At 40.0% G+C, this 22,328-nt stretch overlaps 2 protein-coding genes across 3 annotated transcripts in view; one reads left to right on the top strand and one right to left on the bottom strand.

Annotated features, from left to right (window-relative positions):
* itpr2 (inositol 1,4,5-trisphosphate receptor, type 2) overlaps positions 1-4,343 on the bottom strand; it is a 63,544-nt gene extending 59,201 nt beyond the window's left edge. Inside the window, exon 1 of the mRNA XM_014984056.2 lies at positions 3,610-4,343. Coding sequence (XP_014839542.2) covers positions 3,610-3,701 — 92 coding nt within the window. The 5' untranslated portion in view covers positions 3,702-4,343. The remainder of the gene's footprint in view (positions 1-3,609) is intronic.
* A 3,035-nt stretch (positions 4,344-7,378) lies between these two features.
* Positions 7,379-22,135, top strand: plekhg7 (pleckstrin homology domain containing, family G (with RhoGef domain) member 7). Of its 2 annotated transcripts, XM_014984062.2 has the most exons (18): positions 7,380-7,684; positions 8,618-8,703; positions 8,791-9,393; positions 10,022-10,044; positions 13,196-13,314; positions 14,499-14,539; positions 14,910-15,011; positions 15,412-15,561; positions 15,812-15,907; positions 17,195-17,293; positions 17,755-17,868; positions 18,232-18,406; positions 20,023-20,138; positions 20,322-20,409; positions 20,506-20,585; positions 20,695-20,848; positions 20,967-21,064; positions 21,859-22,135. In XM_014984062.2, the coding sequence occupies exons 3-18, from the start codon at positions 8,881-8,883 to the stop codon at positions 21,967-21,969; spliced, it is 2,079 nt and encodes a 692-aa protein (XP_014839548.2). In that variant the 5' UTR covers positions 7,380-7,684; positions 8,618-8,703; positions 8,791-8,880; the 3' UTR covers positions 21,970-22,135. The 2 variants fall into 2 exon arrangements, with proteins under 2 accessions (XP_014839547.2, XP_014839548.2); XM_014984061.2 differs by having other exon boundaries at positions 7,379-7,684; positions 8,618-9,393.
* Positions 22,136-22,328: the final 193 nt, after the last annotated feature.

Raw genomic sequence — 22,328 nt, 5'->3', positions numbered from 1 at the left:
ATGTGCCCCTATTTTATATGTTGTAAAATTTACAGTGTAAATTAACATCAAAGTGTCAATTAATATTCAATTAATGACTGACTGACATTCTCAAGATAAAATATCAGTGTCCAATATGCAATCAAAGAACGCCTGCAAGTAGTCCTAAAAATATTTTAGAGCATATTTTGTGTTATTTTCCAACACAAAAGTCTCCACAACTTCGTACTTAATCACCACGTCTGTGCAAAGCAGCTTGAGTCGAACAGGCACATCCATTCATTCAGACTACACAGGACAAACACAATGCAGTCCACAATTCCTCTAATTCAAAGTCGGCAGCCCTCTCTAAATGAGCTGAGCCATTTCCGTTTCAGTGTCAGGACGCTCGATCAGCGTCAGTCCTCAGACTTTATTATATTTCCTTTAGCTGCGTATCAGCTTCACATCTATATGAGAGACAATAGAGGCTAACAGGAAGCATTATCAAAGTGCTAAGTGCCTAAAAAAGGAAGGACTTCAGGAAAAGAGTTCTTGAGCTCATAAACAAGTAACTGTAACTCTGTGGAGGGGCTTTGACAGGCTGTAACACTCTGTAATCAAGTTAAACATGAACTACTGATAAGACTACCAGGCTGGACACACACGAGCTAATAATAGCTAATGTCAAAGAAGCAATGCCACAAAACAGAAAATATCCAGGATGACGCAGCGAGTGAGCAGGCCTGACGTCGTTTCTCGTCTGAAATGTTCTCAACAGAACCACAAGAAAACGTTTGGGGAATGACCAAACTGCTGGAAATGCGAGAAAGATTGCAGCGACTGGTACAGCATGTTAGAGCTTGCTGATAAAGTCGGCCTAGCAATGCAATCAACTCGCACACAACGAGCAATTCTGCCTATTTCACTTTCACTCTAAACGATTAATAAAACTAAAAAAGAAGAGCTGTTAAGTGTACACTTAAGCATTTGCTGATCCACGCATTATAGACTCAAGGTTTATCCGACTGCTTTTCGTCACATAAGTTGTTCTTATCTGTGAGAAACCAAAAGGTTTAATGTGATCTTGAGCAAATAAGAGCATGGGCAGCCTTGTACAGCTGAAGGTTGCATCATGTTCCTGGGGGCAGCAGCTCAGAGAGGCTCTCATGTGCTCCGTGCGCCAGATATTTCTACTGTTAATGAAATACCAAGTACAACTGCCAAGACCTTAAGATTTAAGGGAATTCTGATGAGAAATTCCCAAGTTTTTACCCCCCATCTGCACCTTAACAACAACAGGAGGTGGAAAAAAAAAAAATCACAGCTGTGCAATTTGACAGCCCTGGAGAATGCTGCACCAGCTTAAATTTGCATTATCACAAGCCTTTGCAAATAAGGGAGCTTCTCAGCAAAATGTTTTCCTCTGACCACACCAGCATAATCTGCTTGTCATTCGCAGAAGTGAGCTGTGAATGAAGATGTGGACAAACTGGCTTTGGGGCGACATTACACCCCGGAGGAATTTTAGGAATACAGAAGAAAGATTTACCAACAGGGTTTGTGGGAGAAGAGACTGGATCCTCACAGTCTGCCTCTCACAACCATTCTGCAGACCGAGAGGCTCAGAGCACCTGACGGCACCGCAGCTTTTCACCTTACACTGACGTATTGAACTCATGAGGAAGTTTGGCAAACCAAAAACACATTAGTTTAAGTTTATGACTCTTGTGTTGTTGCGTGTGTGAGAAATTATACCTTAATTGAAAAAAGAGGAACTGTGAAGAAGGGCCTCTAGGCTGGGCTAGACCAGATTTTACCTTATTGGCATGAATGCAAAAACAAAAAAAGGTGAGTTATGATGTGCTAAGATGATAAATAAATAGCTTTAAAAAAAAACCTGGAGCTGCAGGTCTATAAAGTATTCACATTGAACCAGCTGTGCTGCATACAAATGCACGCCACACCCCAACAACAATCTTCTGCAAGATTTTGAAGGTTTGTAGGATTGAAGGATTGGAGATTTGTAAACAAAATCTTCAAGCCTATGTATCATTTGCTTTCAACTTTACAATCATGCATTGGCTTGTTTAGGTCCACCACAAAAAAATCTCAATAAAATACACAGAAATTTGTGGTGATCATTTTTGCTGATTTTAGGAATTTAAAAACAACTTAAACTGAATATTTTTTATACTACTGAGAAACTGTGATGTATAAACTGATATTAAATATTCACTTTTTCACAACAGACCACAATGCTTAGAGAACGAGCTTCTGTGTTATTACTGTCATATTGGCAGCCGTTTCATTTTTCCAAAAAGTCGATCTTGAGTATATTGGCACTATTTCCAAACAACTACACAATCTTGAAATGCACATGAACATGAAATCTGAAGCTTGTTGAAGAATCCAGGTTCCTTTACTCTTGGTCTCACTTGGATACACTTAGATCCCCATTTAAGGGGAAATTTGCTTAATTTGATCTCTGGCAGATTTACTGGTGGGTAAATACCAGAATGACTGCAAATAGGACCCTTATTAGTTTTTGCTCTCTCTACAACTTATGTCATTACAGATTTATTTTATTATTCATTACAGGTCTCCAAAAGCTGTGAAAATTGCTTTAGATGATAGACTAAATCATTAGAGTTTGACCTTCATTTCATCTTTCAGCTCCAGGTAAAATATTAATTCTAATCCAGATGTGGTGATTTTACACAAAATGGGGAGACTATAAAGTGAGCTGAATCACTTAAAAACACATCGTTTTTACACAAATGTGGTGAACAACAACATAGACTCCAATTGGGTCACCAAAACCTCCCACAATACCAGTGTAAATTGCAAATGCAGTTTCTCTTTTGTGAGCTGTTGCTTAGTGAAACAGGTGAGTGGTTTGACCTGTGGGTTCTAATATTTGCTCATAATGATTTTTTTTCCACACGAAGGATTATTATATGCCTTGATAGAGTCCAACTGAAAATAAACGGACCACATGATTTATTACAGCTTTTTATTAAAATCACAGCAGTGCATTTCAGTGCAGGCTGTGCTTTTGTGTTGGTAGACTGAAAAGACTGGGAGTTCTTAGTTTGAATGCATTTAATAAAACAAAGAACAAAACTTCTGCTTGGTTTGCATTTTCTGATCACACTCAACCAAGGGAAAAAATCGGCCTATTCCAATCTCTACCTGACTGATTGGTGCATCTGTAATCTAGAAAGTGTGAGACATGAGTGCATAGAGATGCTTGAAGATAGAATATTGACATAGTCAACTCTTCTTCGATTACCGATTAAATCAAGCGTTTCTCTCCTTCCTCCTGTCGCGGATAACACACGTAAACTCCTTTTCGTAGCTCTTTGGACCCTGGTGTCTACAGCCAAGAAAAATAACCCACCCTCCGCACGTGTGCACCTGGGGATCAAGCCGTTTTGCATTCCTGTTGCATTTCGCGTTAAGTATTTCCTGAGATGTAGCGGTTTGCGCGCTGCCAGGCCTCCACCGCAAGTCGCACATGAAACTTTGACTTTAGAGCGAACAGAGTGAGGCGAAGAAAGAGGCGGCTTGTGTCAGAGGTTAAGAGGGAAACGCACATGAAGACAGCCTCAGAGAGAGAGGACTGGCGTCTGAGGGACACATACATACCCCAGAGTACTGATGAAGCCATTCACCGAGCCTTCCGCGTACAGAGACACAATGTCTCCGATGTGAAGAAAACTGGATTTGTGCTCCGACATTCTCACTGCTCTGCTGCCGCTCCGCTCTGCTTTTCCATTTATGACCCAAAAGGCACTCCTCTGCTCTCCTCGGCTGAGGAAACCCACACGTTACACCGCCGTCAGTTCAACAGCACTCCCCTTCATCCACTTTCAACATCATAACTCCAGTTATTTCCCTCCGAGGCGACTTGGAAAGTGCGAAAAGTGCACAGGAACAGCCGCCGAGCGACACGACGCGCTGTTCTTGTGTAAATTAAAAAGAGACTTGCTCCACTTCTTCCTGTATATTTCACCCTGCAGGACGCTCTTCTTCACATCTACTTCAGGGGGGAGGAGACTTCTGCTGTCAGAGCTGTGGGCCCGATTCCCTTCGGTTTCACATCTTTTTATTTGTCTTTGAGTCAGAGGAGACTTCCTGATGAATGTAACTGCAACAGTGTGTCATTTTAGAGGAGGAGAAATGCGAGTGCTGCAATATTCCTGAGTTAAATGTAGACTACAGGTATTGGCTTTGCCCTAATTAAGTGGGAAAGTTGGAAACATGTTCAAACAGAACAATATGACATCACAGGGAAGTAAAAAAAAAAACTATGGTCTTACAACATTTAAAACATTGACTGTGATAAGATCATTGCAGAAGTTTGTCAACATGTGGCTAGAGGATGATCCTGTGAGTGTGCAGCAGCTTCATAACCCCAGCAAGATGTGGAATGAGGTGCATCTCAGTAAATTAGAATATAGCAAAATAGGTCCTTTATTGTACTTATTCAAGTAAGAAAAATGACACACATTAAACAGAAATACATTTGTAGTTTATTTCAAATGTTTACTTCTGTTATTTAGGCTCAATATGGTTTATATGTTGTAAAAACAAAGAGGTGTTTTTACAGGAAAACTCTGTCAGTTACATGAGTTTTAAGGAAACTCCTAAATTAAAAAAAAGGGATTTTTGATTTAGAAATGTTATATGATAATAGGGAGAACTGCAGACTTGTGAGCTGACCAGCAGACCTGTCATTGTGCAAGCCACAACAGATCACTGCTAATGAAGCTAACACACGGCGGTATGCATGTAAACTATTGGAAAGTTAAGTGGAAGGAAAAGGTATGTTATATAAAGGTGCACAAACAATAGAAATAACTCATGTCTTGAGAGCATCTAAAAGAGGATTTAAAGACTCAGTGTACACAGATCAGGGCTACGCATGTTGCACTGATTGAATAAATCCATGCTTTCTTAATTGGAAAATGTCTTCAGGATGAGCAAAGAAACCAATTAGCTTGAGATTTAGTGTGAAGTTTCTGCAGTCAGTGATGATTTGGGCAGCCATGCCATCTGCTGGTCATAGTTTTATCAAGTCAAACAATAAGAATCCATCAGAAAATGCTACAACACCGAATGTTTACATTTTCTGATGAGTTTTGTGGAGACCTATCCATCCATTCTCTGTAGCCACTTTCAGGGCAGCAGGAGGGCTTTTTTTCTATCTCAAGAGATTATTAGGCAAGGAGTGGGGATATAAATTCTGGACAGGTCACCATGTCATCAACTGGTCACCAACCCACTGAACCACATTACCAATACTTGGGTTAATAGCTATGGTGTTACTGTTCTTAACTGAACAACACATTCTTCTGACCTAATTCCCACAGATCATCAATGGATCATTGTCAGGAGGAAGATGACACAAAGCAGACATGCTGAAGGGCATTATTAAAGCCACCGGAGCTTCCTGAACATCTCATCAGAGCTGTACCATTATCACCTCCATGGCACACAGCCGAAATTCATCCTGACAGAGCATAAAGTTCCCATATTGGCGTTCTTTTAGTCGGCTGTTGTTTTTTTTAAGCTTCATTAAAATAGTCTAAATAAAAGAAATAACTGTTATGGATGCAAATATTTTATGGGTTTCTATTGTTTAATTTAATCATTAAAATGTATTTCTTCTTTTTTTTAAAGAACTTAACTATGTATATATATATATATATATATATATTTAAGTTCCTAAATTTGCTGACTGAACCTGGAAGCCCTGCCAGTATTTAAACAACAGACCCAAATACATGTTTGCAAAGTGAATACACTACATCTATCTTTAACACGTAAGGTACACCTGGTTAATCTTCTTTCAGGTAAAAAAAAATTCCAAAGAACAAAAATTAGCCTTATAGATCTAATTTATTTTAATAGAAGACCCATTGCTTCATGACAGTGATGTAAAATAACAAATGGATCACGTAGCTGTCATTTCCAGTGTACCGCACCTCTAAATCCAGCAGGGGGCGCTTCCGACCAATCCTTAAAATGTTCACATTCACACACAATCTGTGTCGCCCCGTAGCGTTCACTAACAAGTTCTTCAGCTTCTCTGTGTTGAATACAAACACAACTCATACTGACATTTTTACACCGTTTCCAATGAGCTGGACTGTCAGTGAACCACTGTCTCATGTATGTCTGTATGTACAAAAAGGAATGTGGAAAATAAACCAGTTATTTTTTCCATGTGAAACTAGAAAAAGAAACAGCATTCCCTAATTTCCGAGAGCTGCTTGTGGGAAACTGACTTAAGTGATTGTTTTACAACACATATAAGAGATAACAACTGATTTAATGTTGAGACACAGATCAGATTACATCTTCCTGTAAGTGCCATCTTTACAGCTCCTCATGTTCAAAATGAAGCTGAAGTACAAAGTGCAGTGCTTCCCTATCACTCTTCTATTTTATTGGTGTTCAACTGCTGCAATTTTATAGATTACAGATGTAGGATAAAGATTATTAGTCACCACTGAAGTAATTAAATTCTACTTTGAGTAAAAACTGTAGCACACTGTAGCACCACACCCACTAAATTCTGTTTAAATACATCCTCTTGTGTATTTTTAAAATGTAAAACACAAATTAAATGCATTATAATATTTTTTATATACTTATGGACTTAAATTTGCAGAATGATACCTTTATAAGTAATTTCAAAATGTCTTCGAAAAATAGTGTGACAAACAATGTGGCTTTTACACTTTCCCCTCTCATAGAGGAAAAAAAAAGTAAAATAAAAATAAAAACACACATAACCTGCATCATTGTGCACTTCCTTAATCCAACTTTATTGATGTACCTTTTTAATCATTTGCTTTTCTTTGGTTGGAGTTTATCAGAATCCCACATTTGAGATTGATAATATGTGTCAACTACAAGTGACTCTACAATTTTCCTTTAATTTCCTCCTCACAAAGACATTCTGTTATTGATTTTGGCAGATGCTTGGAGTCACTGCAATGTTGAAATGCAAAATCTGCCTCCGTCTTTAGTTTTCTAGGAGCTACCAGTAGGCTTTGGGTCAAAACTGACTGGTGTTTCGATCTGTTTACATGTTTATTAGTATTGAGAAGTGTCTTGCTTCATCTGAAAAGTAATCCCAGCCTGATGAGGAAGAAGTCACCATATTTCACCGTGAGTAAGAACAGTGCACTCAACTCTATCCCAGAATATGGAGATAGAGTTTCACGTTGAATAGACTAATTAAAATGTGAAAGTTGCTCTTAAAAAAAAACCTCTACTTTCAGGATTTTGTTGCCCTGATATAACTGTAAACTGTCAGCAATCTAAATTACATCTATATAGTCTGTCATTATTCAGAACGCAGCCGCATGTGGTGTTTAATTTTCCTCTCACATGACACGAGTGGAGCGGCAGTAAGTGACTGCATGTTATTCAGCCCAGCCTCATTGTTCCAGGCAGCCTGTGACGTTGCTTTGTGTCGGAGGAAGGAGGGAGGGACGCCCGGGTTAGAGAGTTGATGTTCCCAGGCAAGCAGGGCGCAGCAGACGCACCTTTCCCACCTTTTCACTGGACGGTTCTTTGCATTGTTTAGTTTCTCCTGGGAATTAAACATCTTCGAGACTTTTTCCAGACGTTCACCCGGCCCACATGCTGCTCTCTGCGGCCACACGTCAACACGGCGGCGGAGTCGAGGTGCGGCAGCTGTAGGGATGTAAGTAAACTAGAGCTGTTGATTAATTTTTTTACCCTCTTTCCGAAACAGGTGCGGGTTTCACTTTCACAGAAGTAATATGTAAAAGAGCGGCTGTCTGCAGCTTAAAAGCTGTGAACTTGTGACTTGTTTGCGCTCTCTGAACGCTGTCTTTTGTTCCCAAATGGACATTGTCGAGCTAAGAGCTTGACTTGTCAATGAAATGCACCTGACGTGCGACAAAAACATTTTAGTTTAGAAATGGCTCATATCTGTGAGACCAACAAAGTGGTAGTAGTCTTTGAAGACAAAGACTGTTTTCTTATTATGTTAAATACTAAATGAACGCAATAATATTTATTCTAGTAACAGGTGCGTTGCTGGAGCATCATTGAACCCAACACCTGCCTTTTCGATCCAGATATCCCGTTTATTATTGAGAAGATATTTAAATTTTTTAGTTTTTTCTCTCTGCTAATTCTCAATAAACTGCCATTTTAAATAAATGTAATGTTAAACCCAAAATTATTTATTTGGTTGGCAAATTTAGAGCCAAAGTAGTCTTTTAATTTGAGAAAAAATGTTTGTTTTTTTTTATGAGTAGAAGTAATATTTATGCATTAGAGTGGTTCAACAAGAGTCCTGACTTGAGTCTGACAGTGAAGATGTTTGAGGAAAATATCTGTTTAAACTCATTACATAAGAAAAATGATCAAAAATATAAGTGTAAATGCGCAAAAAGCTGATCAGCATCTATAAGAAGGGTTGATTTTCTTTTATTTATTATTGAGAAATGTATAAATACATTTCAACTTTCTAATGTAAACAAAGGCAGAACATTTTTCTTCGAAATTACATTGTCTTATCTTTTGAGAGATACATCTACCATTTCTGATCACCAGGAAACGTCTTGATTGAATGAACATAACTTGAAATATCCTGCTTTTCCTCCAGCAATCTGAGAAGTAAATGGTGTGAAAGTGGAGTACAACAGGATTATCATCTGACGTCACCTTAAAGGAACCCGAAGCGATCAGGCTGTAAGATTACACGTTCTCAGATGTCTGCTGCACTGTAATAATGCCTTTGAGGTTACAATGTCTACGCTGAAGCACGTTATTCTGCAGGACAAAGACCAGGACAATGAGAAGAAACTGGACTGGAGTTACATCAACGAATGGGCCGAGAATGAAGTCGTCACAACAGGATCGTCGGACATGGAGACACAAACGGACTCGGGGTCTTTCGAGCACAAGGAGTGTCAGACCTGCAGCCCGGTCATAATGCACATAGATCTCACACGGACGCACTCCAAGCTGAGACACCTGTCGCTAGTGGACACTGAGGGACAGTTGGCACCTTTGTTCCAGTTCGACCGCCAGGCTCCTGGACGCATCTCTACGTCTCCCACCTTGAGGAGGATGAGGAGCACCAGACGTCCTATGATTGACACTCGAGAATCGGGCCGCATGGAGAGCACTCAGGAGGAGCCGTGCCCTGCAAGCCCACTGTCCCCTGTGCAGAGAGTCAAATCACCTTTAGCAACAACCACCTCCTCTGATGGAGAGAACTGTCAGGAACCTCAGTCCGTTTCACCCTCTGGTCGACAGAGAACCAGATCGCGTAGATCAAAGACTTTTGAAAACGGTGTCAATTCCCCAAACTGGGAATGCAACAGTGCTCATCCTGCTCTAATGAAAGAGTCTCCGTTTTCTGATGTAGAAGTGCAGGTAAGTGTTTTTGTTGATTTCCATTTCAATTGAACTGAAACATAAATGGTAATATTTCCTCCGCCAGCCTCAGACCTCAGTCCAACACCTCAAGACCTTTTCTCCTGTGTATTTCCATGCATGGCCTTTAATAAATTAAATAGGTAGACATTCCTCACTTGCAGAAGCCCTCCTGGAGCGGTCACTCACAATGCAAGCTTTTGACAGCAAATGAATCAGCAGTTACACACATTGACAGCTCTGACCAAGCCCACAGCCTGGAGGGCCCTGGGAAGTGCTCTCCTCGGGGCCCCCATTCACCACAGTCAGCAGTCACCCAATAATGGAGGGGTCAGTGAGCGATTGGAAAAAGATAATGGGCAGCTCTATTCATCAGCTCGTGGTTTCCAGGCAGGCACATTCTCAATAGTGTCGACATTCTCCCACAATATCAAGGGCTTTTGAATCCAAGCGACCACTTAAAACACTGATTCAGATTACGGTGTCTTTGAAAGTGATCTAGTGGTGCCGTTGGCAGTAGGAGGTCTTTGCATGCTCGGTCTTTACGGTGTCCGTGCAGCATGGAAATTGTACGTTTACTGTTTTTGAAAGCCTACAGTTCTAATAAAGTTTCTCTGTTTTCCTACAGGAGAGGGAACGGTGCCATCGAAGGTAGGCGCACTGTACCTTTGATGCTGTGAATATCATTGTTTGCATGTTGTCTGTTGGGACTGTGAGCACTGTAGCATAAAAATATTCAGGCTCAAATGTGTGGGAACATATTTGCTTATCAGGAATGTAGTAAAATATTTGGACTCTTTTACAGAGTGCACATTTGTTTTGTAGTTGTCTCTATCAGCTGTCAGGTGTTCAAATGGTAAAGCTGCGCTGCTTCGTGGCAAATAATTGATTTGCAAGAAGGGGAAAAAAAAGTAGAAAGTCGAGCTCCATCACATCAAAGTGCTTTGGGCCTGATCTCTGGATGCCGATTGGACCATTAGCTTCCGGAGCCCTTTTGTGCATTCATTGTCCTTCACGTCTTTGTTAATGCTTCATAAGCACGGTAGGTTAAGTTTTGAGAGTCCCATGGTTACATTTGGGCTAGACAAACCCTCATTAAAGCTGTTTTCCCTTACCACCACCCACGCCCCTCCTCATGGGCGGCGAGGCTCTTCCTCACACTGGATAATTAGGTAGCTTTTGTCCCATTAATTGCACCCTGGAACTGTGCCTGGGACAGTGTCCGGGCTCTGCTCGCAGTCTGTTCGGGCAGTTTTGTTTTGGAACATCATTATTTTCTCTCGTTAATATGAGAGACAAAACAAGCAAGTGCTCTCTGCTGGCAGAGAGGCTGGTACAGAGGAGGCTTTCTCCATGATCACAAGGCAACAGGGGCTCATTGTGACGATGCCACGGAATGAATCACGATGAAGCATTGACCTGGTTTAGACGTGCAGTCGGCTATTTCTTAGCGCCCCATCAGCCAGCCCATGCCACGTTCAGCTGCTGATGCCATCTGTTGTGATGTACGTGCACTTAGCTGGAGTTGGGGATTGGTGGGGTCGTGTTTAATAGTTTAGCAGGAAGGGCAGTGAAAGGAAGGAACAGTTGAGGCTTTCACATTCTAACAAAAGCATGCTGAAGGAATAACGTACCAGGTTACTCCCGTTTTCAGTTGAGCTGCACACTAGCTTATCCTGTAAAGCGTACATGTTGGCCCTGCAGCCATGCAGCTTATAGCTGTTCTCAGTGTCCCAAGCTGCTTGTACAACTACACATGTACAGTTAGAAAAAGTGCAGTCACTGTACTAAATACTGGTGCTCTGCACTGCAAAAGGGAACAAGTTGGTGGTTTGTTTTTGAATATAACAGGTGACATTAACAAAAGGTGAAGTAAGACTGTTGTTGGTACTTCTACTTCTGCTAATTGTTTGAAAATGGTTTGTCAGTAAATGCCATTAAACACAGTTGGAAATGAGGATGTGCTTTTGGTGAACAATGGGCACTCTGCTTCTGCCGCAATATTTTTCTAGTTAAACTGGACTTTTGTTCTACTGTTGAGGTTTTGTTTCCCCCTGTGAGCGTTAAATATTTAAACCCTACAGTCTGATACAAGAATTGAAGGTAGCAAGAAACAAAACTGAAATATATATTAAAAAAATCCTAATTTAGTTTCTTTTAACAAATGCTTTCAAAACATTTGCTACTTTTTTCATTTTTGCATTTTGTATCATCGTTAGGGCTTTGCAGTCGTGTAGATATCAAATAATTTTTATAATGTGCAAAATGCATTTACTGACATTTATGCAATACATCAGGTTATTGATGGAAGTATTGAAATGCATATCGTAAATAGTCTTGGCTTTTTAGGATTAAAAGTAAAACTTCAGTGTGGTACAATAGCCTATTTCTTCATAGTATTTGCATAAACATTTTCAAACCAAAATGTTTAACATGATGCAACAACTTTTATTTAAACAAGTAAAGTAATGAATATTTCTGCTGCTGCTAAATAGTGTGTAATATTTGGATTATTATAACTGCATTAAGGGAAATGTACATCAGCTGTGTCAATTTCAAATCATAAAATAAAACATTATTGTTTTGTTATCTTTATGCTTAAAGCTAAGCATAATTTGGAATACAATTCTTAATGTAACATAAGTTATTATTATGAGAAATATTACTCCTTATACATATCATGTGTCTGTACACTGATTGAGGGGTGCTGCTCTTTAGTTTTCACTCTAAAATTGTTTGGCTGGAAAAACAGGCAATTTTATTTTTAGTGTTTTGTGAGAAAAAATGTTTGGTGTATTTTGTTTCTTTTTTTCTGGTCAGCTGACCAGTAGTGTGCAGCAACAGGTGGGACAGGGACTAAGTTACTCTGTTCTCCATACAGCCAGAGAAAAAAGTAACTTCTTTAGTGTAGCGTGGTCTACCTGGTTATGTGAAACCATCACATCTAGCTGTACTTTGAGGAAAAACCAGCCTATCTAGTTGCTAACCGACAGCAGCCACATTCAGTAATTTCTCGTTTCCTTGGCGTAGGCATGATTTGATTGTGATTGTCATTTGACATTGTCACCGATCAAGTTTTTCAAGGTGTACCTCATTTAATCCTTTATGACAGATGAGTCACCCCACACCCTTAACCTCTACAGTCATTTCATTGCCATCTTTAATGTTGCCTTCGCCACACAATCACATTTGTCAGCTGCTAATTTTAGCTCGTGAAAGTTCATTTTCGCCCTGAACAGTAATCCCAAATGTTTAGTGACGGAGGATAAGCCATAACATTTGAGAACAGCGGCTGTGTGAGCTTTGTCCCCAGGCTAAAAGGCAGGCCTGTGTTTTTCCATCCAAAGCCATGCCTCAGTTACCAACTATGAAAAGAAAACTGGGAGGATTAGAACTGGCACACATTGACAGCTTGTCTCCTTCCACGCAAACAGGGTGATCCATTAATCGGCAGCTGTCTGTGCATGAGCCAGACGCATAACACTTACCCTTCATAATATCTGCTACTCACATTAATGACTGGTTTTCCACACAAAGCGGATGGTATTTCAGTGGCATTTCTGCTACACAAAATGACAAAGGGAATTTTATCCCCCCTCTCCTCCAGCTTGGATAGTCTGACTCTACTTACGTTTCACATAGACTAGATTTGTTGGAAGAGATTCTCAGATATTGAGTCAGCCGTTTCCCTGTACTGTACTACTTTACTGTACTGCAAATTAGTACAGTGACTGTTCATTTTTATCTTATGATGTTGGATAAAACTGTTCAGCGTCTAAAGTTCCTCGTGTTTCTGCTTCAGGCTTCAGGAGAGGAGGCGGAGCTCGGTGGTGGTCAGTTTACCTGGACTCGATGTCTCACCAGGAGACCTGTTTGTGTCCAACGGAGCGGCGGACATGATCAATGATTCAAATCTCGCTGGTAAAATTCCACGTTCTCTCATTTATATGTCAGTTTTATGTCTTTTTTTTTCTGTTTGATTGCAATATGATCCTTAGCCAAGTGATCTGCCCTCTGATTAAATTTGTACTGTTATGAGTCAGTGTTTTAACAGATTGCTTCTTGATGCCAAAAGGTTTGACCATAACCCACCCATGTTTACTGTTAATGTGAGGCAAGTGACTTAAGATTTTTTGTTTGGCTGGGTTTTGTCTTTGGCAAAAGAGGTTACAAAGAGCTCATTAAAAGCAATCTGTGCTATACATATTTGCTGTGTTATTAGTTTTAAAGCACTTTACTTCTCTATGACCAAATGCCAAATTATATTACATCTCGAAAGTATAGTTAAAAAAATTTAATATCATGAAAAACATTCTAGTGTTTTTGTCTCTCATTTCAAAAAGTGAAATTTGTATATTTTACAGATTTCACTTTTAAATTTTTATTTAAATTTTGAACGCAAAATTCACTGTTCTAGAAAATTAGCATTTTACAAATGGTCAATGAAAATATTCCAAACAGAAGTGTCAGGCTTTGGAAAGGTCAGTTCCTGGTTGGGGCTTTTTCTCCATGAATTACTGCATCAATGCAACATGGCACGGAGACAATCAGCCTGTGACTCTCCTGAGTTGTGATGGAAGTCCAGGTTGCTTTGATTCCATCTTTCTGCTCATCCATATTTGTTGGGTCTGGCGTCTCTCATCTTCAACGTGGGAAGGTACCGAGACAATTAAATCACCATCACCATATTGCTTGTCAGCAGAAGGACACATGAAGTGCTCCAAAACTTCCTGGTAGATGGCTGTGAACTTCAGTGGAAGTTCTCCCCAGAATACCCCAAACCATTACTGACACTGGAAACTTCATAAATCCACTGAAAAAAAAATCTTCATATTTCATGGCTATGCCTAAATACATCGATCATGGTTTGTGTGCATGGGAACAAAACTGATTCTTTAGGAGTATAAAATGGCACAAGGACTTTGTGTTGTTATGAAATGAGGGGCTGTAAATTGGCACTGGGGATTCAGAGTCACAGTTCGTATTTTGTTTTAAACTGTTGTCCTCAAATCAGAGCAAGCTTTGTCAGAAGGTCTTTAATGTCTGCGTCCAGGCTGTTGCCACACAACACAATCACACTTTGTTTCTGTGTTTGATTTCTGTAGATGCAAAGAAATCAAAGTGGCCCTTTTTGAGGCGCAGTACGGTAGGTGTGCCGTTTGTCTGGTGTGTGTGTGTGTGTGTGTGTGTGTGTGTGCGTGTGCGCGTGTGTGTGTTGCCAGTGATGTGGTCTGTGGTTTGTTTGGATGTACTTTGTTACAAAACTGGTCAGTTGGTTTGGACATTGTTCTCTGACCCACTTCTCAAAGCAGATTAGTGCGTTTCCTTTTATCCCCTTTAGGTCACACAGTTTTTGCAGGGGGTTGAAATGTAGAACTTGAGCCAGACTTTTTAATTCACTTCTGAAGGTGTTATTTTTGCTCATAATGACCAGAGCTAAACAGAAAATAAAGAAATGATCTCTTGTTTTCCAATACAGTCTGTTTGGTGTCTGAGTTTTGTTTTCCGTCTTCCAGACTAAAGGGAAATTGCAGGTGGGCACAGTATCAGATATTGAAAAATACCTTTCAACGGTGCAGATTCAAGACTGGAGAAACACTGACTTTCAGAAGTATAAGGTGAGGACCACCAGCAGCAAAGCTTCTTTGCTTTGTATGTTAATCGTCAGATTGGTTTAGTATGTGCACTCATCCAGGACATGTTTGAGCTACAGAGACCTTCAGATTTCTAATTTAAGCACAACTCACTGTTTACTAAATGATTTAGAAATGACCAAACAACAGTTAGCGGGAATATCCTGCAGAGTTAAAATGACACAGCTTGTGTAAGAACCAGAATTTCTAGGCGGCAACCAGTTAGATCCTTTCTACAAAAGTCTATAAACAAACACTGACCCGCATCTGATTCACCATGGTGGCAGGAAACTTACAAAGAAAATGCAGCTTTTTTTTCTGTGCCAACGTGCTCTGAGGGAGACGCAGCTTCCTCGTTTCTCACTGTCGTCGTTTGTCTGTTCAGGACTTTTCTCTGGCTGAGTTCCTCCAGGATCAGTCCTCGCAGGTGGGCGTCACCTCTGACCCTCAGGGTCGAAAGAGACAAGAGGCCATCTGGGAACTCTTCACCAGCGAGTGCGTTTACTTCCTGGATCAGCTCATGGTTCTCAAAGAGGTGACCTTGTCCATTCAAAGCCTCACAATGCTCCACGCAAACACACAGAACCACAAACAAATCGACCAAACCCAAACGAAACCCAACTCCTGCTGCTTTGTGTTTTATTTATTATCTCCCTGAATTCTTGTGTTTGGTTCACGTAGAAACCTCTGTTGGGTTGTCCTTCCCACAGAATAGTGGATTTGAAATTTAAAACCACATTTTGACACTTAGCTCTTTCTGTTTGTGCCTGTTTTGTTCCTTTCAGGTGTTTTCAGCCACACTCATGAACCTGCAGCAGAACAACTGCCTCATGGATGTTGACTCATGGAGCCTGTTTGCAAACCTGAATGAACTTTGCCTGGTGAGACATGATGCAAATAAGCCGTATTAGTCTTGTTGGATTATATTTCTAATGTAAACTATTTTGAAAAAAAGAGCATTGTTAGAGGTAGCTTAGTAAAGCTGCGAAAGAAAAAATCTTAAGACTGTAGACTTAAGACTATCTCAAATCTTAAGATACAGTACCTGTAGGATTACAATTGGATCCTAGTTTTTACCTCATAAACCTTTTTGTTTTACTTTAAGTGTTAAATATTGATCACTGTACCAAAAAAATAAGCAGCCTTAATAAGAATATCGTTTGGCGCTTCTTCAGGTTGTCCACTATTGTTGAGTTTGGGTTACCTGTGTCAAGGTGTAATGAGAGTTTTAAAAGTTTTCAAAAGCTTTAAAATCATTTTCTGCATACCTACCCTTCAGGCTAAAGTATTTTAATGGCTTTGTGTTGTGTAAAGATCCCTCTACCTTGTCTCTTGCTTCACACTGCAGATCCCTTCAAAAGAACCTTTAAAAAAAGCTGTTTGTACATATTTTATAGTCAAGAATGCATAAAAATAATTCATAAAATAAAAATAATTTAAAAGTACAACTATTTTTGTCCTTTTAGTGTTGGAAGGGCTAAATAAAAACGCAATTAAAACTATAATTATTATTGTTGATAGCATTCCTTTTGCCAGCAATTTTATTGGTAATTTTACTAAATTGTAATTCTTATATTAAACTCAAGTTCCACATTATGTTTCACCAGAAGGTCCAGCACTTCGCCTCCCATCTGAACCCACCAAATAACACGACCACATCCACAAAGAGACATGAAATGCACCCCAAAAGGGGGGTGGGGGGTGGTGGTGGTATAACATCATAAAATGGGATTTAAGGTCCAGATTTCTCTGTTAGATAATTATCAAAAAAGTATGTAGAAAAACAATGTGGGAAAAAATAACTGAATAACGAAGTCAAATTTATAGCAATATATATATATATTTGTTTTTCAAACTTGTATACATCAGATATTTATGTGGCAGACAGAAACAGATTAGATCCTCTCATTTAGATTCTTCATGTCGAATTAAAACAGTAAGTAAGTAAAAAGCGGTTATAATTTTTGTCAGGTTGGTGCATGTTTTCATTTTAGAAAATGTGATTAGTCTGTTCGCTCCTGTACTTGATTTGAACTTTGACCAAGGTCAAACCAAAAAATAACAATCATATTAAAAATGTGTCCAGAAATGCCAGTCATGTTAGACTGAAAACTTAGCCTCTTGGCCTTTCAGTGACACCTGACTTGCCGTTTCTTTTTCCTGTGCAGATCAGCTTTAGTTTCCTGAACAAACTCTTGCGTGTCATCAAGAACTTGTTGAGTATTACCCTAGGGGACGGGCCGACCCTGCTGGAGCTGCTGAGCAAGGCGAGTGTGTGTGTGTGTGTGTGTGTGTGTGTGTGTGTGTGTGTGTGTGTGTGTGTGTGTGTGTGTGTGTGTGTGTGTGTGTGTGTGTGTGTGTGTGTGTGTGTGTGTGTGTGTGTGTGTGTGTGTGTGTGTGTGTGTACACTGTGACAGCAGACTTTTACACGCACTGTTTGTGTGTGAAGATGTAGAACTGATGGCTTTGCACATCCTGCTGCATTTCAATGCAGCTGCTTTAGTTTGTCTTACTCTAAAATTCAGGTTGGTGCTATGTGCAATCCTGAAACAATTTTTTACTCACTGCTGTTTTTCAAAAATGCTCTAAGAAAGATGTGAACTGCAAGTGCCTCTGAATATCTTTAAAAACAATAACTAAATACATAAACAGTGAAGCCCATGAATTACATGGAGTCTGATCACCCATCATACATCAGATTGAGTATAACTTCTCAATCTGCTGACAGGTTTTTGAGGAGAGCATATGTCACTGCCTGGAGAAGTACTGCCTCAACTACTCAGCAGCGCTGCTTTATCTGCACAACCTGATGCCCAGGGAGGACTTCGGGTCATACGTAAAGGTACAGGAGTCGGCTGAGTTCAGGCAGAAGCTGATTTGTTTGTGTTAGTCAGCAAATGCCAGAACGCAGTGTACCTTTGACTGTAGGTAGTGTGTGCCAAGTATGAGCGAGGACACCCAGCAACGCTTCGTTTAAACAATTAGTTCGGTGTTTCACAGTCCTACCAATGAGGAATGTCATCCTTTTGCAGCTTGTTATCCTTCCTGATTGTTGAAATGTGCTTCCTAGAGGGATCTCCCTCCTTAAAAGTTAGCTCTCTGCACTATTGTTCCAAACAGTGGTTCATTTACTACGAGATCTTTGTCTCCACTCTGCCGTCTTCTTCTCATGAATCCTTTCTTTGTCTCCTTGCTTTCTGCTTAGTGGTGTGAAAGGAGCGAACAGTGCCGGAGGCTGCAGCTACGCGACCTGCTGGTGGCGCCTCTGCAGCGGCTAACCCGATACCCGCTGCTGCTGAGGAACATCGCAAAGAGATGTCAGGTGTTGGAGGAAAGCAGGGAGCTGCAGGTTATAGCTGACAAAGTGGACACATCTATATGTGAGCAGCACGTACACCTTTCCTCTGAATGTCTTCATCTTTAATATGCATCAACCTTTCTGAGCGTTTGACTTTGTCTCTGGCTGAAAAAAAAACTGTTTCACTTGTAGGATTTGTACATTAGATTGCTAGAAAACAATCAGATCTTTTCTCTTTTTTTGCCACATCTTCAGTCGCCAGACATCAAAGTGTTGTTGCTCACTTGGGTTTCATCAGCATATCTGTGCAGGTGTTTTCAATTCTATTTGAACACAAATGGCATGTGTGGCAGGTGTCAGAATGGTTACAGACCAGTTTTCTTTAAGAGCAGGTTACTCAGCTGTGTTGGACAGCAGCCAACGGACCTGTTGTGGCACTTCTCTCTGCAACCAGGACAGGAAAATGTGCAGCAGCCGTTCACTTTGATGTCATTTGGTTCTTTTGTACAGAAAACCCACATGGACTTAATACCGAGTTGCTTACTGCCTCTTTTCTGAGACGCATGCTCCTGCAAGCACACCTTTTGTAATGGCTGTGACGAAAAGGAACAGCTGATGGGAGTTTTGCGGTCATGGGTGAAATATGTCGGCCAATGTCCTCTCTGGGCGTGGGGAATGTTTACCATAAAATCTGTAATCTCTCACGAAATTCAGCCACACCCGTGTTTGGCATCACCATGCACAAATGAGTACAGTTGGATAAGATTTATTAGCAATCTTGTCTCAGTGATGAGCCTTAGGTATGATTAAAAAGATGCTGCATTTCCTTGTCAGTGTGGGTAAAAATGGCGATGCCATCCAAGTTTTTGTAAAATCCTTTAATTCACTCTAAACAGTGCAAACATATTTACAAAAAAATTTGACACCCTGTAAACATTTAAGAGTTTAGAGCAGTTATAGCAGTTATTGTAGCTCTGACAGAAATATTTTTTTTATTTATATTGGTGTGAATTTGTTGACAATGAGTGACTGAACTAAACTTTTATACATTAAATTCACAAAAAAAAAATGTGCAAAATTAGTTTTAACTTACCAGAAATAAGACAATCCAGTTTTGGTTTATATATTATCTTTTGCAGTAAATCTAAATCAGCAGATTTAGATTTAGATTCTCCAATCTCATTCATGGGTTCTGATGTGTATTTGTGACTTGCAGGCTCATCAACATTTCTGCAAGTTTGTGATTTACAGTTTTATACGACCTTGTTTTGCAAAATTATTTAAGAGACAGCATTTTTATTTATCTTATATGTGTACAATGGATTCTTTTGTTTTTAATATGTTGCATTTATTCAGGATGATGCATCCTTTCTTTTATAGCCATATTCCCCCTTAATTTATTTTAAACTTTACAAATTGAAGCATACTTTTGCCCTTAAATCAAATGGATTGAGAGGTTTGCTTAAAAATTCATAATGTTTTGTTTCTGTGGTTATTTTAAATTAAGGAATGAACTAAGTTTATTGGTTATGGAAGTTTTGCTCCTCGTATGCTGCATTAACGTTGGATGGTGCTTCTTGGTATTCATTCAAACGGTTCATTTCACATTATTTCAGTCTTGTTAAAGGAGCATTGTTTTTACTGAAAATGTAATCTTCGTCCTTGTTAGATGTTAAGTTGTGGCTCTTCTGTTTCCAGGTGATTTGGAAGGGAAGGTCAAGTGGCTGGATAATTACCAGAAGGTGAAACAGCTGAGAGATGCGCTGGTGTGGCTGCCGGTTTGGGAAAGAGACAAACGTGCCTTCATCCCAGAGGTTCGTCTGATCGGCTTATATTTTAACATCTTAATGTTTGATCATCACACATGATTGTCACAAACATCACTTATGTGTAAAATGTGATAAGTAATATCTGATTCCACGTTTGAAGTTGTTTATCTTTTAGCTTTGCTGATCCTGTCAGGAGCTCAGGTCTGATGTGATCTGCTTCTTTTCCAGAGTCTGAAACATCTCCTGAAGGCCGTCACTCTGGACAATCTGATCTCCCACAGAAGTCTGCTGCACGAAGGGAAGCTGGTGCTTACAGGTGTCTACCGTTGGCCCAAACCCAACACTGTTCATGTCCTTTTTTAAAAAAAAATTGTACAGAAACTTAGAATGTCTCTCTTTGGTTCATCACTAGAGAATACAAAGCTCATCGATGTTTATCTGTTCCTGTTTGATGAATTCCTGCTGATCACAAAGATAAAGAGAAGCAAGAAGGTATGCACCCACCTTGTTCTGTTCTGGGCCAGTGGGAGATGCTCTGTGGAGAGTGTCATGTATCTGAACTTTGTACCCGGTTATTTTTTTGCTCTGACTTTGCGCACAGAGGTCTGTCAGTTCTGAGCAGAACCACCTGAGGCTGCAGCAGAACCTGGAGCTGGACCAGCTGCTGAAGGAGGGATGCACCTTCACGGTTCTCGATCAGCCCATCTCTCTGGATCGACTGCAGCTCAGGAACATTGATCAGCTAAATGCCTCCAGTAACTACACCTGATGCAGAGTTTTTCTACATGTTTTAGCAGAGAAGATTGAACAATTAAAACATCACACGCTCTTACTTTCTGTATCTGATGACAGAACTTTCTGCTTTGTTCACAGCATCAGGGCTGCCACATTCTTTCATCATAATGCACCACAACCGGTACCAACAGTGTATCGGTGCGTTCATCCTTCAAGCTGCGTCAGAGTCTGCCAAGGTAGATGAGTTCAAGCCTGAACTTATGACAAGTTTCAAACGGCATGCACGTAAAAGACTGGAAGGAAAATGTCAATAGTTTTGGCAATGTTACGCAAACAAAATGTGAAAACTGAGAAAACCACAAAACAGACCTAGACAAAGTAATCCATAATTGTGAAGTAAAAGGTTTTATGTCGTTTTATCCTAATGTCCATATCCTAATGTTTCTCAAGCACATCAAAAGAAGCACGTGGATGTTTCTGGGTTTTTCAAAATAAAACCACTCACACATTCATTTGTCTGCACTGCTTAAGTAACTACACATTTCTGGTACCGGTCTAGGAGTCAGTGGTTAGATCCCGGTTCTGCCAGCTTTTCATCCAGCCTGAGCTCATTCAGATTGGATGGAGAGTGATGATTCAAACCACAGGTCTTCTTTTTGACAACGGGCTCACTGTGCAACCGTATATTTTGCTCTCACTCGACCAGAGCAAGTGGAATTAGCTTCATGGACCTTTTTATGAACATTTTTTGGGCTGGATACAAATGCATGCCACACTTTTCAGATTTTTATTTTTACAGTTATGTAGTTCCTTGTGTTACTATGAAAAATCTAAAAAGAATTTACATTTGTCTGTAAAATGTAAATTGTTTACATTCTTGATTACCAGTAACTTAATAATTATGCATCTTCCTTTTTTAGTTTTGCCTTTTGTTCACACAGAAGCAATAATACAAAGAGTTTGTGCTCAATTCTTACACATAGCTGCTGTTATTTCTGCTCCTGACCTCCTTCTTGTGCAACTTTTCCAGAGGGAATGGATGACGAAGTTAGAGGGCGCTGTGGCGGCGCTGCTGAAGCTGGACTCTCAGCAGCCGCGAGTCAAGAGCTCCTCCCTGTGGCTGGAGTCCTCCCAGATCTGATCCCATCCAGCAGCACTTCAAGCCACTGGAAACGATGATCAATGTGCACTTCACTGTCCCTAGGAGTCCGTCACAATGACTGCTCCAACATTAGGATTATTTTGTAAATTCTGTGTGCCTTTCAAGGCAGCTAATGCGTTAGTGTACAATAAATTCTTATGATTTATTTGGTTCATTTTTTTTTGTCTCACTTCTGCTGGAGGATTTTCAGATTGTATTTCCCTACATGTTTTTTCTTAGATTTCTTGTTGCCAAATTTGACTCAAGGGAAGCTTTTTAAAATAAAAATTCAAATACTAAATTTATGAAAGTTTGATATAGAAGCATCAATACATAATCAGACTATGATGGAAGAAAAA

The sequence above is a fragment of the Poecilia mexicana genome, unplaced genomic scaffold (genome assembly GCF_051168715.1).
Source record: "Poecilia mexicana isolate PSO_F unplaced genomic scaffold, ASM5116871v1 scaffold_6, whole genome shotgun sequence".
NCBI classification, from domain to species: Eukaryota; Metazoa; Chordata; class Actinopteri; order Cyprinodontiformes; family Poeciliidae; genus Poecilia; species Poecilia mexicana.
Note: the sequence above shows the minus strand (reverse complement) of the source record. Positions and strands in the feature narration are given on the sequence as shown.

Coding starts and splice junctions, on each gene's coding strand:
- plekhg7 (XM_014984061.2), top strand. CDS start 8,761: ATGTCTACGCTGAAGCACGTTATTCTGCAGGACAAAGACCAGGACAAT. Junction 20,849..20,966: donor TGATCAGCTAAATGCCTCCA/GTAACTACACCT, acceptor CTTTGTTCACAG/CATCAGGGCTGCCACATTCT. Junction 21,065..21,858: donor CTGCGTCAGAGTCTGCCAAG/GTAGATGAGTTC, acceptor CAACTTTTCCAG/AGGGAATGGATGACGAAGTT.